General features: G+C 41.4%; 1 protein-coding gene across 10 annotated transcripts in view; it reads right to left on the bottom strand.

Moving 5' to 3' along the window:
* HECTD1 (HECT domain E3 ubiquitin protein ligase 1) overlaps window positions 1-18348 on the bottom strand; it is a 70847-nt gene that overhangs the window by 42660 nt on the left and 9839 nt on the right. For 6 of the 10 annotated variants that reach the window (XM_077323039.1, XM_077323038.1, XM_077323034.1 and 3 more), the window contains exons 3-13: window positions 12053-12287; window positions 11475-11702; window positions 9241-9516; window positions 8767-9055; window positions 8204-8280; window positions 8021-8119; window positions 7469-7583; window positions 5967-6141; window positions 3860-3998; window positions 3279-3449; window positions 292-514 (exon numbers count right to left, since the gene is read on the bottom strand). In XM_077323039.1, coding sequence (XP_077179154.1) covers window positions 292-514; window positions 3279-3449; window positions 3860-3998; window positions 5967-6141; window positions 7469-7583; window positions 8021-8119; window positions 8204-8280; window positions 8767-9055; window positions 9241-9516; window positions 11475-11702; window positions 12053-12287 — 2027 coding nt within the window. The remainder of the gene's footprint in view (window positions 1-291; window positions 515-3278; window positions 3450-3859; window positions 3999-5966; window positions 6142-7468; window positions 7584-8020; window positions 8120-8203; window positions 8281-8766; window positions 9056-9240; window positions 9517-11474; window positions 11703-12052; window positions 12288-18348) is intronic. The other 4 variants (XM_077323040.1, XM_077323041.1, XM_077323037.1 and 1 more) reach the window with 1 other exon arrangement.

The following is an 18348-nucleotide window of genomic DNA, read 5'->3' on the forward strand; positions in this document are numbered from 1 at the left end:
GCCTTTAATTACTCTTTGAAATATATTAGTAGGTATAGAAAAGAATGAATACAAAATGAAGCTCAGATGTTCACCGAACACAGTTACTAAGAAAGGTTACTGTTACATGCTAATTGACAAAAGCATCGCAATAAACTGACCACCTTCCACCTGTTTACATCCTTTACTATTTAGTGAAGCAATTCCTGTAAAACAGAATATCTCAAAATCAAACAATATATATGTATGTATACATATATAACTATGCAAAATTATGATGTCCTTAAGTATTAATTGAGAACAGGATTATACCTGAACTGTCAGATCCTCCTTCAGGGCTCCCACTGGAATACATTGTGGCCAACTTTCCATCTAAGATAAATCTGAACCATCCATTGCTACCATTAGAGAGTTCCAAAGCAGCAGCATCACTCCAAATATACAAACAATCTCTTCCTCTAATGATTGACCAGTCCCTCCAGTGATATGGTTTGCCCTGCTGTAGTTCTTTAGCATCCTCTTGAGGTTCATCTTCCTAAAATCAAGACAGACCCAATGAACAACTCCACATGCATGGAAATTAAACCACTCAAAGAAGAAACACTACAAGCATATTCATAGGTCACACATCCTTGAACAGTCCCAGAATATCAGAAGGCAGTACACTTAAATTTAAAAAGGGTATTACTTATTTTTGTGTAAAGTATTTTAATCTGCCTTTCCACTCAACCTAGAGTCCCAAGGTGGTAAAAATAAAAACATTAGAACAAGGTTTAGCACATAAAAGCATTAAAATTAAAACCAAAGCATACACATATGATTGGAAGGAAAGGTTAATGAAAGTGAAGAAATGCTAGACAAAAGACTTCATCTGCTGGTAGAAGGGGACTTACGAATCTCTTCAGGGACAGAATTGCATAATATTGATACCAACCTATTTAGAATTACTATGACAAATAATGACATTAAAAACCTGACAAAAGCATGCTTTTGAGACAGACTTGTTCCTCATTTTTATCTCACAAAACAAATTTGTCCTGAAAAGCTGAGGACCTCCATCTTAGCTGGATTCAACTTCAGCTGAATCCTCTTAAGCCAATCCGTTACTGCCTCCGGCGATTGATCAATGCTCTTGGGGGTGTCGACAGATGGCCATCCATTAACATATACAAGTTGGGTGTCATCAGGATACATATGGCACCTTAGCCTGAAACTCCAGATTAGGTGGACTGCTTCCTGCAGGACCCCACATGTTAGGGTATACTGCTGGGAAATGCTCCCCCTACTGAAACCCTCTGTCCCTGACCTTGGAGAAAGGACTGTATCCCTGTGTCAGCTAGGCACTTGGCAAGCAGCCCATAATCAACCATGTTGAACACTGCTGTGAGATCTAGAAGCATCAGCAGCGCCGGCAACCAAAGCCATCTCCACACCATGACTGAGCTTGAAGCCAGATTGGAAAGGGTCAAGGGCCAATGTTTCCTCCAGAAAACTCTGTAGTTGTTCCATGACGCCAAGCTCAACTACCTTACCCAGGATGGCAGGGGCGACACTGGGTGGTAGTTGGCTGGGCTGGTTTATCTGCAGAGTTCTTTTTTTCAGAAGTGACCTCACTACTGCTTCTTTCACCTTCTCTGAGAAAATCCTTGATGTCAAAGATAAGTTGATGGTATTCCTAAGTAGGACCAGTACCTTGTTGTCCTTGGTGGCTTTCACCAGCCACCAAGGGCATGGGTCCAGGGAATAAGTGGTGGGCCAAACCGCTGACAGAGCTCTGCCCACATCAGCTAGGGAGAGCAGACTGAAGGAGGGGGACAAGGGATCTCCAATTCTCTGACTGCATCACCTTTGATGGCCAAGACCTGGCGGAGTGACATGTTTTTCTTTGCAAAAAAGCTCACAATTTCCTCACAGCTGAATATCTGACCTACTTACTAGGGATGTCAATGACCAAATTGTTTTGAACAATTGTGCTGGGTGAGAGCTAGCGGAGGTGGTAGGGTTCGCAAAGTATTCATTCTTTGCAGTCTTCATTGCCATCTCATAAGCATTCATAAGCACTTTATAAGATATACTTGCAGCTTCATCACAAATTTTCTGCCATGCTCGCTCTAGCTAGCTCAACTCCTGTTTTCATTCACACAGCTCCTAGGCATACCAGGGAGTCAGTTTGGGTTGTGAGCGAAGAGGACATTCTGGGGCCATTTTGTCAATGGCCTCAGGGAACCGGACATACCAGTCATCTACCAGCTCATCAACTGAATCACCGAGGGCCACTGGATCCTGCAGAGCATTCTGAAATCCTACTGGATCCATTAGTCTCCTTGGGCAAGCATAAATTTACTCTCCACCTATAAAGGGCAGGATCAGGGTGCTGATCCAAGCCTTCAGGGCAAAGTTGTCTAACCATGGCACACATGTCACCTGCACCGGATCCATTTGTATCCTCATCCCAAAGACTGAATCCAGGTTGTGGCCCACTTGATGTGTGAGGCCTGTTGTAAACTGAGAGAGCCCTAGTGTCTCCACAGCTCCACAGCTTGTGAGGGGCCAGATTTCTCCATGTGGACACTGAAGTCTCCTAGGATTATTAGCTTCAGGAACTGCAATGTCCAGGCAGCCACCAGCTCCAGGAAGCTTGGCAGGACATCTGCTGAAGTGTCAGGCAGACGGTACACTACACAGATGGCCAAACTCTCTACTACGTCCCTCACTGGACCAACGCATTCAATGCCCAGAATCACTGGGGCAGGGAGTGTTCTGAAGGAGAAATTCTCTCGCAATAAAACATTAGTTAACCGGCAGAGAATTCAGTGTGAGTTGCTCAAGCCTACAGTGGCTTCAAAATACACATTGGAACTGGTTTGATAGGCAGTTCACCCTACCCATTAGATAGTTTCACACTTCTAATCTACATAAGCTTGAGAAGGTAAAATATGGTTTCTGATTGTTCAAAGGAAGCTGACATTTGGCTATCCACCATAGTTTGCCCTACAAAGTTCCCATATCCTACTCAATGTGTTATACTGATGCTAGTCAGCCACAAGATTTTCTTCACTAGAGGACTTTGCAACTGAAAAGTTTTATAGCATGTAGCATCCCTGTGCAAATAGCTCATCTGACCCAATCTAGAACTGACATAAATAATTCACTTCAATTTATCTAGTATACCGCTTCATCAGAACAGCACAGTGTATCAATTCAAATTCACAGTAAATCCCCTACTGAAATGTATTGCACTTTTCACTCAAAACTTTAGACAGCTGATGGACAGAAGCAGGGAAGCAACCTGTACTTACTTTCTCTGGTTTAGATTCTTCTTCATTCTCATCATCAGAAGATGGCCCTGCCAGAGTTGACACTTTACTTATTACACCAAGCCTAGCAAGCTGATCCAAAAAAAGATCACCTCCTTTATCAACCAAATCCCTTATGATCTGCAAGGCTAGTAAGTGGCCATCATCGTCATCCTGGGGGAGAAATTACAGAGAAAGGCACAAGTTCACTTTAGTCCACACTCAGGAGACATTGGCTGTCCTACTAATTTGAAAAACCTGAAAGGTGTTCTCTTTGAACAACTTCACTATTTAGGCTTATTTTATGAGTTACAAAGTGAAAGCCAGCGTTTTACTCCAAGCGTACAGGAATTCCCAGCCAGCCTCAGCAGTGACAAACAGTATGATACTTGTGCAACATACCAATAAAAGAAACCCTTCAGTCCACTTACCTCAAGGGCTACATCCATCTGAACAAACACAGAAATTAACAAGAAGTGTACTGTACCCTTGTTTCAGTGTTTCACTATTTTTAATAATACGCATGATCTAATTGGTTCGGCAATGTGTTTTATTACAAAAAATGGGGGTCACAAGTAAAATACCTCTTGATCTAGAACTGTAGCAGTGATCTCCACCAGTACTGTAGGCAAATTGTGACCAGCATCAGAATCACAAACTTCTTTTAGCAAAGCTTCAGAACAAAAATGAATCATTTTTCTGATGAGAGCAAGACTTGCTTTCCTTTTAAAGACAGAAAAATACTACTGTTACTAAACTGAACCAGGAACACTCAGAAGATAGCAGTTTTTTCACAAATATGTTCAATTTCAACACATCATCTTCTATCTATTATCATCACCAGGGATCAATTTTGACTATGCCCAATTTGTATAGTGGTACAACCCACTGACAGAGTTGAAGCACTATTCTATTCCATGCTTCTGCCACCACGCCCCAATTGTGTATAATGTATAACACCAACAATCATAGAATCACAGAATAATAGAGTTGGAAGGGTCCTCCTGGGACATCTAGTCCAACCTCCCACACAATGCAGGACACTCACAACCCCATTGATCATCTACTGTAATGGGCCACCTCCCTGAATCTTCACAGATGACTATCTGCCCCTCTGCCAGATGGCTATCTAGCCTCAGTTTAAAAATTTAAAAAGCTGGAGAACCCACCACCACCTCCTGAGGAAACCTATTCTATTGAGAAACCACTATGTCAGGAACTTCTTCTAGATATTTAGACAGAATTTCTTTTGCATTAATTTCATCCCATTGGTTCTGGGCCATCCTCTGGGGCAAAAGAGAACAACTCTGCTCCATCCTGTATATCAGTAGTCTCCAAGCCGCGGGCCGCGGCCTGCTGCCGGGCCGCGGCTCCCTCTCCCTGCCCCCCCCCCGCAGTAAAAAACTTCCCAGGCTGCAAGCTTGTGGCCCGGGAAGCTTCTTACTGCGGGAGGGGGGGAGAGGGAATCAGGGCTGTGCCTGCGCATGCGGGCCGCGCATGCACAGCATGCGCAGCCAAATCGCGCATGCGTGGGCGGACAGTTGCCCTGCCGGTCCCCAGCCTCAAAAAGGTTGGGGACCACTGCAGTATATGGCAGCCTTTTAAATACTTGAAGATGGTTATCAGATCCCCTCTCAGTCATCTCCTAAACAGATGAAGCTCCCCCAACTTTTCCGCATATGTCTTGGTCTCCAAACCCCTCACCATCTTTGTTGCTCTCCTCTGGACACACTCCAGTTTGTCTATATCCCTCTTCAACTGTGGTGCCCACAACTGAACACAGTACTCCAAGTGAGGCTAAACCAGACCAGAGTAAGGTGGTACCATCACCTCCCGGGATCTGGACACGATATTCCATTTGATACAGCCCCAAATCCCGTTTGCCTTTTTAGCTACCGAGTCACACTGCTGACTCATATTCAATGTATGGTCATGTTCAATCAACAATGCAAATGCACTGTGAAAAATAATGTGATGCAGCAGTGCCAGGGCAAAAGGCATTATTACTTGTGGCAGGGCAGGAAACTGTTCCAGCCCCTCCCACCCCACATGCTTAAGAACTCCAGGAAGTGACTTGCCAGTCTGACATTCTTTATCCTTTAAAGATAAACTGCTTTCAAACAAACCTATGCCTACACAGCTGGAAAAGAGAGACTAGCAGAACACACCATCACTACAACATAAATACAATGTTTTATTTAAAACGGTGGGGGGGAGAGATGCATTTTGTTATTCACATGAGGCTGCCCTGTCCCAAGCCCAACCCGATTAATTAGGTCAGTACAGACCACCAGGTACCAGCTCTCCAGGGTCTCAGGAGATCCTTTAAACTGGAGATGCTGGAAACTGAACTGGAGAACTTTCTGTATGAAACAGCAGATACTCTACCACTGAGCCACAAACCTTCCCCATGAATTTTCTTACACACAACTGGTGCTAATTCTACTACCTCTACATGTGGATTTCAGGAGTAAGATCATTCAGCACAAATAAATCACCATATGGTGAATTTTGGTTTTAATTACCATAAATAAAGATTGATTGATCACCATATGGTGTGTGTTTAGACTGTTAAAAATAATCTTATTAGACCAGCCATCCAATAACTATCTCCCTCCCCCCTTTTTTACTTCTGCTCTGCTGTAGCAGCAATTTCCTCATCAATCACTTGCCTCACTCAATGGAAATTACCTTATTGAAGGCAGCATAGTTTGTTGAAATGTCTGAGCAAAAACAGGCAACAATCTTTTCAAGTATATTGGAGCCATTTCTGGATCACCTTTGGGCTCATTTGATTCTTCCTCATCTTTGTTTGAATCTTTCTTTTTCTTTTCATCTCCTTTGTTAACTGGACACATCCAGTCACCTGCAATTGGTTTAAAGTATTTCTAATGAAAATACTTTCTTTTATTGAAGTATTTTTAGATAACAAAAATTATCTTTGAGACAATACACAACGTTTTCACTTTCTTAGGAAAGGGAATTAGACTGGATCACAATGAACATTTCCACTCACTGCAAGGGCTTTTTCTCAAGTGGAAGCACCTGTTAGTCATCGCATTGTGTTCAGTCAACTTGATTGTATACTGCTTTGCATTTGTGCATGTGCAATGCATAACAAAGTGAACTTAAGCTTACACACACACACACATTCAAACTGGGATAGTAGTCTTCTTCAATTAAATCGAATCACACCTCCAAACTGAACTATAATGATTACATCAAGTACACCTTGCCTTTTTGTAAACAGCAACACTGATGAAAAAAATAATCACCATCTTAAAGTCTTGCAAAAGGTTCTGTGGCACAAATGGAACATCAAGGAAGACCTGTTCCACCACAACCATAGAACCGACCCAATTCTTTTTATCAATTTCTGTTTTTTGTAGAAATTATGCAAAATGCTCAAAAGTCTAGGCTATAGTCTTCCTAACAAAAAAGCAATGTATTTCAGAGGTTGCTTACTACCTTCCTGAAAGCACAGCTTCTCTATTAAGGAATTTTAGCATTTTCTTCCTGTCAAAATACCATTGTTCACTAATCACAACTACAGTTCTTTCCAAGCACTCAAATCAGAGCTGCAGCACTTGATAATCATTCTTTTGGTTCCTTTGAAAAAACCTGTGTCGTATTTGTTTAACAAATAATATGAATCTTTTATTTGCAGATACCACCTGCCACTTGTGATAAAACTTGCTACAGTTGTGGAAAGCTCGTTGCTATGTCAAGTAGCCTTAAAATATTGACCACAGCACTCTGTCTTCTGTCCACTCTAACAGAGTTACTGTTTATCCATTATCTGTTAACTCACTGCAGTCCTACCTGGGACAAGGAACTGTCCCTATCAGGCTTTATTCACTAGCCTTAAGCCTTATGAGACTTATTTTCAGCATACTGCACTACAGAATAAAATGGTTTTTGGAACTGAAACATGTGGCTATCACTGCTAAGTGAGGAATAGAATTTCCTTTACTATTTCAGTTCTGAAATAGTGAAGACAATGTAACAGAGACCTTGCAGCTCAACTTTTTCTTTTTATTCACTTTGTTATACTTTATCATACTTTATCACAGACATAATACATAAATAGTTTAAACAGAACTAATAAACAGACCTCTCAATCCTACAGTTATATTTGAACCAGGCGACTCATTTACACTAACTAAAGCAGGTCGACATGTATCTAAACTAACCTGGAGACTGAAGAATGGCCACTACTTCACTGTGCCCTCTTTCTCGAGCCTTGTCCAAGGGTGTCTTTCCATCTTCATCTCTCAAATCTGGATTGGCGCCATGCCGCAGAAGAGTCTTTAAAAAAAATTAAGATGTCATGGAAGTCACTTTAATCTAAAAGTGTAGAAATACTACATTAATGCGTTCCTTGGACCATGACTGCATCTTTATTAAGTGTAAAGCTATTGGGCAGAAGACGATAAGGATGACAAGAGGACTAGTTTGCGTCTATGGATTTCTTTATCACAGATACTGAGAGAGCCAGCTGTAAATGTATTACAGAACTTCCCAAGCAATTGCACATAAATTTAGCACACAGTACACATTCAATTCAAGACACAGACCTAATTATTTCTGCTCTGTATGAAAACAATTGACAAAATTTGTCTCAATTTTACAATGCATCTCTGCAAAAACAATAGTAAGAACTTATGCTATCCAAAATTAGAGCTTGAGGCTGATTTAATCCATTTTATTCAAAATTCAAAAATGAAAACAGTTAAAAAGTATACCTTTGCTACTTGAGGTCTTCCAAAGCATGCAGCATAATGTAAGGATGATGACCTTTGACCCCTATTAACATCAGCGCCCCTTTCACAGAGAAATTCAACCTGTTTACAAAAACAAGGAATAATTTTTATTTGCATGGTGTATTTTCCACAGAAGATCAAACAACTATTCATTTATTTGCTTACCATTTCCTGAGTTCCAAAAGCTGAGGCCCAATTTAAGAGTGTTTGCCCTACATCATCCATAAAGTTTACTTCAAAAGCTGAAAGGGGGGAGGAGAGAAAGAGTTTTAAAGGCTATCCATTTTTGGAACCAAGTTACCACAACTGATTGAAAAGGAAGGATAAATCTCAGCAAACTACATGGCAAATTAATCAAACTTTTTAACATCTTGTAGTGGACAGACATTATTCATGGTGAATGGTTCACATGAAATGGCAAACCACGAGCATTGCTGCTATATAAACAAGCTTGGGAACCCTCATGTTCACAGACTGCCCTCCCCTGTCCTCCTGGTGGACATTCTGGTTTTCACTAGTTAGCTGCATGCAAGAGTAAGAGTGTGTATATGAGCCTAGAGATCTCCCAAACTCACTCATGTAATGGCAAACTATTATTTGTTTGTGAACCATACACTGTGCATCAATTTGAACACCATGACTATCCCATTCACTGTTATATTTCGATACAATCAAAGTATGTGAATAGACATCAACTAGAATTCATTGAACAGAATTCTTATGCCTACCTCCTGTATCTATAGCATCTATTAGGGCATCAGTATCTTTGCTGCGGATGCAGTCTATCAGTTGCCGATGAGAACGCTCCCCAGTGCTATCCAGCCTACGAAGTCCTGGGATTCTTCCCGTAGATCCAGCACTAGACTTTGGCAGGGCTTTTCGTCCTTCAAATAGTAGCACCAAAAGAAGATCTACCAAACGCATGGTATCTAGAACACACCTTTCATCACCCTGCAATGCACTCTCTATAGAATCTGGAAGCTCAGATCTTAGGAGATCCTGGAAATAATTAAAAGTCTGAACAATAAAAATATACAGAACTTTAGACAAGCCAATGATAAAGGGATTTCACATCCATATGAAAATGCTGAATTTTAATAGATTCAAGTCTAGTGAAAAAATAAGCAACAAACTATAGTTTAATAATATGAGGATTTTAAAAAGTAAAATTACAAGATGACTTCTGACAAAGAAATTCTTACATGGGTTACTACTGGAGAGCCTCTGCAGAGCGTTGATAATAGGCTCACAATAGTGGACACCTGATTACTCAGTTTAGAGTCTGCAGCTGCAGATGGTGCTCCTGTGCTGCTCCGGCCAGGTTTGCATGAAGGTCCTGAAATTGTGCCACCAGCTGCAGCCATGCGAGATAACAGCTCCTCAGTAAGTCCATGTTTGGCTAATGGTGCTGGATCTACTCCACGGCGTGTAAATCGGTCAGCAAGTGAAGCAAAACACCGCAGTGCGCCATCTGAAACCTGAAGTACACAACTGATAATGTACTTAAAATCATTCATTCAATGTAACACCTGATCAGTCACAACTGTCAAGGACAGTCACACAAGAAAATGGAGTTCTGGTTGCTGCATTTTCTGAACTACACACATGGAGTGAACTGTCAAAAAGAGAGTCAGCTTCATGTTAAAGTAACATGGTACTATAGAGACTAACAGATTTATTGTGCCCTGGACTAAAACCTTTCAGCTGCATAAAATATCTACAGTATTTGTCTCTCACAGGCCAAGAGAGGCTTACACTCCCCAATTTAAAGCAACTACTCAACATCAACAGTAGAGAATACAAACCTAGCAACTGCCCCTGAAACAAGCCATGGTGCCAACTCAGACCGCATCCATATCTACAAATCCAGCTTGGTGTAGTGGTTAAGAGGAGCAGCTTGAAAGCCAGCTTGGTGTACTGTTAAAAGCAGCGGATTATAATCTGACAAGCAAAGTTTGATTTTCCACTCATCCACATGCAGCTAGCTGTGTGGCCTTGGGCGTGTCACAGTCCTGTTAGAGCAGTTCTCAAAAAGCAGACCTGTCAGGGCTCTCTCAGACTCACCTAACTCACAGAGTGTCTGTTGTGAGGAGAGGAAGGGAAGAAGAATGTAAACCACTTTCAGATTACTTTGGGTAATCAAAGGGAAAACTACCACATAATGCAAAGGGAAAACTATTACTAAGGGCTCTTTCATCCATGCTTCCTCTCCCTGCTATTTTTGTATTTCTAATCCATCATTTCCCAAAGGCTCAGGGTGGGTAACAACAAATAAAACACAGTTTATAAATATTACAAATTTTAAGAGTCTTAACTTTAAATTACTTAAAAGTACAAATTTCTATAAATAAAAAGGCACTGCTGTTTGCCTGATCCCATATCTTTATCAAGAAGAGGAGGAGGAAAACAATATATAAAATATTGTTTATCGGGTAGTAATCGATTGGATGGGTTTGGGCAGGGAGGCCAGATAGAATTCTGATGTTCTTCCAAAGTAGGCTTTCTCAACCAGGTTTTGCTGTTACCCTAGGGTTTCTTGATGGCCCTGGAAGGGCTTCCTGAATGGGTAGGGGGTAATTAATTTTGTAAATAATAATAATATATTTAAAATTGTTAAACATTTATTGGGTGATATGATCATATATGGTCATGTCAACCTACCTCACACCTTCTCAAAATGGCTAATGATGGGCCTGGGAGGGGGTGGGGATGGGCCCTCAATGGGCATGTACACAGCAATGCTTCTCAACCATATGCTGCACAATTATGCTATGCCTGGATTTTCTTGAAGCCTGAAGAATGTTTCAGGGGTTTCTCAACAGTCAAAACGTTGAGAAAGACTGTTCCAAAACCTCAACTGTAGGCCTGATGGAAAACTGCTGTTTTAGAAGCCATGTGGAACTCCCTAAAGTCCCACAGGGTCCTGATTTTATTGGGCAGAATGTTCCACCAGGCGGAGGACAGAGCTTTAGAAGTCTCTGGCCCTGGTTGAGGCAGATTTGATTTCTTTGGGGCCAGGGATTCTGAGCAGGTTTTGTTGCCTTGATCAAAGTGTTCTTGCACTAGCATGCGCTACAACTGATGCCATTTGTATTTACCAAAGCAGACAGCCTTTATGCAAGATAATGGACAAACATCAAACATGTGGAATGGATACACTCAAAAAATGATAAGAACAGTTCAATCTTTTTGAATATTGCAGGTCTCCAGCATGAAGCTGCTACGGCACTGAAATTCAACTCCATTTACAGGTTAGATACTCTCATTTTGAATGTGTACATCTCAATAATTTGTGACTACTCATAACACTAGTCTACAAAGGCTGATATAGCATATCTATATTGTTTATAAGAGATACATCAAATTTGTTGGCAAGCTACAAACATCATTGCCACCATGGCATTATTATATATATTAAATGTTTTGAATCATTTACCTGATGGTCTTCATGTTTTAGCAAGCTTGAGAGGGATTCAACACAGATCTCTAAAGAAGAATCTTGAGGTTCCATTTTTCCACAGAGTCTGGATACTACAGCCATAGCGGAATGCAGAGTATCTTTATGAACTAGATGGCCACTGTCTCGAATAAAAGTTAATACACAGTTCAACCCTCCAGCTTCAAATACAGCACCAGACTCACGGGTACAGATGAGCTCCAATACCTAGAATGAAAATAATATACCAATTTCTTCTTAAATCGTACAATAAAAGCAAGAACAATTGCTTCTTCAAAACTTAGCAGTTATCAATCTTTCTTATTAAAAATCTGTCCAATCTAAATTTGCTTGTGAGTACAAAGAAACCTATTTTAGACAACAAAACACACACAATTAGGCCATTATATGAAATTGTCAAAATGACTCTCCCCTATTAGTTTTGCTATTTTTATTTGGTTAAGATTTCATATTCAAAGGCACTAAATTCTGGTCTCATGAACATGCCACTATTATATCCACACTTGGTATTCATTAAGTTTTCTGTGCCGCAGGTAAAGTAAAATATTACAGCATACCTTCACACATTGCTCAGCTAAATCTCTGCTGGTTCTGTTGTTAAGCTCAACAACTACTAGGCGATTACAAAGCGCTTTGATAGCACCATCAACTCCCACAATCCGTCGGGTGCATTCCGCTGATACATCCAAATAATAAGTTATGGCGCGGGCTGTTACTTCTAATACATTGTCTGGAGCACTTTCATCAAGGAAAATTTTGCACAGTGCTGGCAAAAAAGTACGAGGTGGACACCTGTTGGGAGAGTGAAAAGAGAAGTTCATTATCTATCAACTGCATATACATGTTTACCATGGCACATAATTTCTTATACGTAGAAGTCATAAGAACTAGACTAATATCTAGAGCAGGGTTCTCCAGCATGGTATCTGCAGGATGCCGTCATGTCCACCAGTGCCTTTCCTGGTGCCAGCCTGAGCATTCTTGGAAAGTGGGCTTTCCCATTAGGCTATTCCCACTGCTATGCATTTTTTAAAAAAGTTATTTAACTAGGAACACCCATGAGTATCTGTGCTGAATGACTGAGTAGGCTCTTCCTGCCTTATCCATTACTTCCTACCCCCTTCATGGGGAGGGGGGAGGCCTTCCATCCTTCACTGGAGTCAGACTGTTTTGGTCCCGGGTGTCTGTTGCTGTCAGTTATCGGAGAAAAACCCCTGACCATGCAAGCCATATTGCTTGTTTTTTGCTGCAGAAGCTACCATTGCAAGGACAGAGAAGATTTACCCCCATGCAAGCTGCCAGGAACAGGAGGGAAATACCTTTCCTCTGCTCTGCAAAGTGGCTGGGCTGCTGCCACAGCAAAGAAAAGAGTCTTTCTTTCTCAAATGCAAGCTAGTCTGCTCTCTCCATGGGTGCTGCTGGGCATGAAAGAACAGTCTTTCTGTCAGGCTGCTAGCTTGAATGGGGTAGAGAGGGAAAAACTAATGCCAAAAAGGAAGCTAGAAGTATGGAGAAAGCCATGAGCTGAACAGGCAGAGGAAACCCTTCTTAAACCTCATTTTCTTCACCACCACTATTGGGCTTCTCTTTCTCCTACCTTAGGTTTTATTGTATCAGTTTATTCTCCTTTCTCCCTCCATTTTTACACCTTCTCCCAATTTCCTCTCTGTGTTGGTAGATTTATTTTTTTAATTCCCAATCTGGGATGGGTGGGTGTGAGAGAGATTCCCCTCTTGTAAATATAAAATACTTCTGTGAGGATTTACTGAATCACCTTCATAATAATATGCTGTGGTCCAGACCTGGTTTGAATGTTTTATGGTTATGGTATACTGCTGACAGCAACCTCAGATAAAATACTGGTTCATCTATCCAAAACTAGAATGATACTTCAAAAAAATCACACTGCAGATTAATCAAAATAAATAAATGTACCAAATTTTTGTTTTTCAAGTGCATTCTCTGTTAAGGAGCCATTTGCAGACATATATTTTGTTCCAGAACACTCTTAACACAATAGCATCATGTCTAAATGTCATTATGAGCACCAGTGTAGTGCAATGGTTAAGAGCCTTGGACCCAGACTGAAATCCCCACTCATGCCATAGAAACTCACTGGTTGACCTTGGGTCAGTCACACTCTCAGCCTAACCTATCTCACAGGGTTGCTGTGAACATAAAATGGTGTAAGCTGCTTTAGGTGCCCATTAAGGGGGAAAGGGGGGATATAAATGATTTAAATAAATAAAAGTTGTTTACAAAGGTTGGGATGTTTTGAATTTCACATGATCGCCAAATTATTAATGATACACTGCATAAACAGAACAGACTTTCTACCAGAAAACACAAGCAAAACCAACAAATCACTTTTATCATTATCTCCCAATACTACCGCCATGAAGAAATTATATGTATTTCCTTTACCTCTAATACGGGTTGTGGTGCTGGCAGCCTGATTTAAATGGTTAAACTTTAAGGCATCATAAGATACGTGAGCTGCAGCAGACTCATACAAAGCAGCTACCTTTCTGGAATTCCTTCATGTGGTGACTTCTTATGTATCACGGAGCTTCATGCTCAACTTTCAGAGCGGCACAAACTACAGGGCTCGAAAAATCCCTGGTGCCAGGGCGGCTAGGAATTTTATTATGGTGCCTAGTATTGTCAGCCGTCAATTACTTTTCGCACTTTCTCCTTTCTTTGTCCACCTGCATTTTGCTTCATTCGCCAAGATACATCTTCTTTTTATCTTATGTTTATTTTTGCTTCATAAAGTGCTGATGACACTATAAAGAGTAACTGCAGTAAAGGTTCGTGTTCTTCAAAGTTGACTCAAAACATCAGTGGCTTGCCATCCATTGTATGAGAAACTGTGACTCAACCCCTTCAAGGCAGAGGTCCTGTGGCTGGACAGGAAGGAGGCAGATCAGGAAGAGCACCTGCCCACACTGGCTGGGGTGTAACTTAATATCTTGCCCTCGGCCAGAAACTGGGAGTGATCCTGGATGCCTCCCTCTCAATGGAGGCCCAGTTCACAGGAGTAACCAGCATGGTGTTTTTTCATCTGTGCCAAGCAAAACTACTAGCGCTCTACCTGTCCTCAGCCTGCTTGGCCAGTCACCCATGCAATGGTCACCACCATATTGAACTTCTGTAACTTGCTCTATGTGGGCCTGCCCATGTCCCTAACCTGGAAACTGCTGCGGGTGCAGAATATGGCTGCTAGAGTCTTCACAGGTGTATGTTGGAGGGCCCATATCCAGCCTGTGCCAAGGCAGCTGCATTGGTTGCCAGCTGCAGTCTGGATCACATTCAAGGTTTTGGTGTTAACCTTTAAGACCATCTGCTGTCTGGGCCCATCATATCTGTGGGACTGCCCATCTCCTTATGCCCCCCCCTCACAGGGTGTTCCGCTCTGCAGATGCTAATCTGTTAGAGGTCCCTGGCCCAAGGGAAGTATACCTGGCGCAAACAGAGCCAGGGCCTTTTTGGCCCTGGCCCCGAGCTGGTGGAATGAGCTCCTGGGAGAGCTAAGGGACCTGATAGAACTGTCCCAATTCCACAGGTTCTGTAAGATGAGCTCTTCTGCCAGGTCTTTGGTTGAGCCCAGGGAAAATAAGATCTGGGCCCCTTCCTGAGCAAGTCTGATCATCAGGCTACCCCTTTGTTGTGGTCCCCCTGAGACACTGTCTGCAGGGTGGGAGAGGATTTTATCCATCGCCACCTAGGATGGGATTTTATTGGGTTTTATTGTTTTAAGGGGATTTTGTTGTTGGCTATTTTGTTACCCAGCACAAGCCACTGTGTGGGAGTGGCGAGACAAAAATAAAACTATAAATGGATAAATAAATAAAAGCAACACTTACTAAGGTTCTTTTTACAGGTCTTATGGCTTTTCTGAAGAAATATTACAGTAACTTGATTAATAGTGCGAGCCTGAAACTATCGCTTAGTAGTAGTAGTAGTAGAAGAAGAAGAGTTGGTTCTTATATGCCGCTTTTCCCTACCCGAAGGAGGCTCAAAGTGGCTTACAGTCGCCTTCCCTTTCCTCTCCCCGCAACAGACACCCTGTGGGGTGGGTGAGGCTGAGAGAGCGCTGATATCACTGCTTGGTCAGAACAGTTTTATCAATGCCGTGGTGCTAGCCCAAGGTCACCCAGCTGGCTGCATGTGGGGGAGTGCAGAATCGAACCTGGCATGCCAGATTAGAAGTCTGCACTCCTAACCACTACATCAAACTGGCAACTCCACTTAGGATTGCACTGTAAGTCCATGAGCCCTAATTAACATAGGCCTCATTAGGTGGTTTTTAAAATTAAATTCAAACCTGAGGAAGGGGGGGGGGTGGAAAGAAGGAGCAGTAAAGGGAAAGAATGAAGTAAATATAAAATGAATGTGCTAGCAAGGTATTTCTCCTGAGCTACACTTTTTAAATGGTTGGACACTAACATTGCACCAATAATTTCAACTTCTTTATATTCATCATATTCAATGAGACTTCCTTAAAACAATCTGTTCATAGAAACTTTAAATATTTTAGGTTGGAGCCCATAATATATGGGTGTAAAGATTTCAGATCTTTCTTCTACTTCCAGCAAACCTTTCTGTACTGGAGGAAAGAGCATGCAAGTCGGGGAGGGAGGGCTATAGTAAGCTCTGCACTGAGCTCTGATGATGAGGTGGGTATTTCTCCTTCCTCACTTCATGGATATTAGTTTCTTGACCTATGACCCTGGGAATCAATTTTGCCATAGTCAGAAAGAAACAAAGGAAAGATCTGCAACCATCAGTGCCTTCTGCTGAGATCACCTGGCCCAATCCAATTACACTGTCCAAAGGAAAGCTCCTTACTTAGCAGAAGGAATTCACTGGGTCTAAGCTATTATATATTTGGAAGCTGTGTCTGAATTTTATATATGTTCTTAGGTATGACTTTATGTTACCACAGCTAACCCCCCCAAATAAACTGACATCTCATAACAGTAATCAGACTGCTTCAGCAATGTGGGTAGAGGGAGTGCTGTGATGCCTGCCATAGCAAAGGCCCACCAGAGAATCACATCTTAGGTCTGCTCAGACAAGGCCTACCAAGACACCTGGTGTAAATAATATTTTTAAAATGTTTTTTAATAATACAAACCACTAAAATCCTGATGGGCCTGTTATCCACTACACAGACCCCACACATAGAGACAGGGACCTTCCTCAGAAGGAAATGTGTGCATTTGAAAAGGGTTTTACTGTAAAGGTAACTGAGACTGCTCCTATATTCTGTCTTGGGTGTCATGAACCTTTGGCTTATCATTGACAGCTCTGTCATCATAACAACCTTCACTTATACGAATGCCCTCACAGCTACATTTTGAAAACATACAGTTCTCATTACAAAGCGTCAGCCAAAGTTTCAGAAAAACTTTATCTTGAAATACTTGGGTTGTAAAATCTTCAAGAGCAGATAAAAATATTGTTTTTTTAAAGAGAAGTGATGATAAAAGAAAAGCATGAGAGTTTACAAAATTACAAATAACTGATAGAGAAAAAACAGATTTTAAATCACTCCCAGCATATAATTTCTTAAACAATTCCTTAAACAAACAATTCCTATACACTTATCCATAACAGACCAACAAAATGTTATTATTCCAAAAAAAACTACAGAACAAACAAGTTCCATAATGTGTAAGGAGGACAATGAAAGAGACCATTTTAGCCCACAAAAAATAAAGCCTGCCTATGGCACTTGTACTACAGAATCTAAAGCATCAGGTGACTAATGCAGTAACTGCAGGACCATCCACAACATGGTCTCCAATTCAGTCAGTCATATTTGGTCACATCCAAAGCAAACCTGGCTACAGAGACCACTTCTTTGTCTTCCAGACTATGGCCTACAAGTTGCAAAGGAATCAATATTGTCTCCCATCCTTCTGATCAAAACCTTGAGGTTCCAAAACCTAGACTGTTACTTTTGCTAAGACTAGACAATGATTCTAAGGACAAGGAAGCAGAATAACCAAACATGAAAAACATATCTGCAATGAAGAGTAGATCCAAGTACACACAATTTAAGTAGACAAAATTTCTACAGCTATCTGTAAAACTGAAAAGCTCCACCACAGGGGTTGACAAATCTCAGATCCAGGTCACCATGGCACCTAGGAATTCCACCATAGAGCCTACTATTATCAGTAACGATTTTATTGTAGTCTTTCTCAGTGATGTTCAATACAAGTACAGCCTTAACATTTCACATTAGAACACATTTTGCTGTACAACCAAAAGATACATGTGCATGAATTTCTTCATGTTGTTTGCTTATATGTTAACTCTGCACCATTCAGTGACGGTAGATGAATTCATTTCTCAACTTAGCAGCTCTCTAGATTGGCTCCAATATTCAGTTAAACAGAGCTTTTTAAAGCAATGAGAAACTGAAGAGAGCTTGTGTTAGATGACACCTTTTTGTTGTGACAATGCCAAACATCAGTATCTCAACATGGCCAAACCTGTGAATATAAATCCAGAGATTACAGCCATGAACAGAGAACCACAGGTTTCCAGAAAATGGAGAAAGATTTTAAAACTCTCCCCCAAAACAACCACAACATACAGGGAGAATTAACTTCTCTCCCAATAATTGAAGCAGTACCCTGTACCTTTATTAAAAAACAAAAAACAAATGCTCCCTGTGGTTGCTGCTAGGAAACCACAACATTACCGCCAACTGAAGCTTTGGTTTCTGTCAGCAAAAGACAGGGAGAGGGGGAGACCTTTCCAAGGCTATCTGGACTTTGGGGGAGGACTCACCAGGGACAGGCCCAGCAGCAATCACCGGGCGCCTTGCTACCATGTA

This window comes from Paroedura picta, chromosome 2, assembly GCF_049243985.1.
Source record: "Paroedura picta isolate Pp20150507F chromosome 2, Ppicta_v3.0, whole genome shotgun sequence".
In the NCBI taxonomy this organism is placed as follows: domain Eukaryota; kingdom Metazoa; phylum Chordata; class Lepidosauria; order Squamata; family Gekkonidae; genus Paroedura; species Paroedura picta.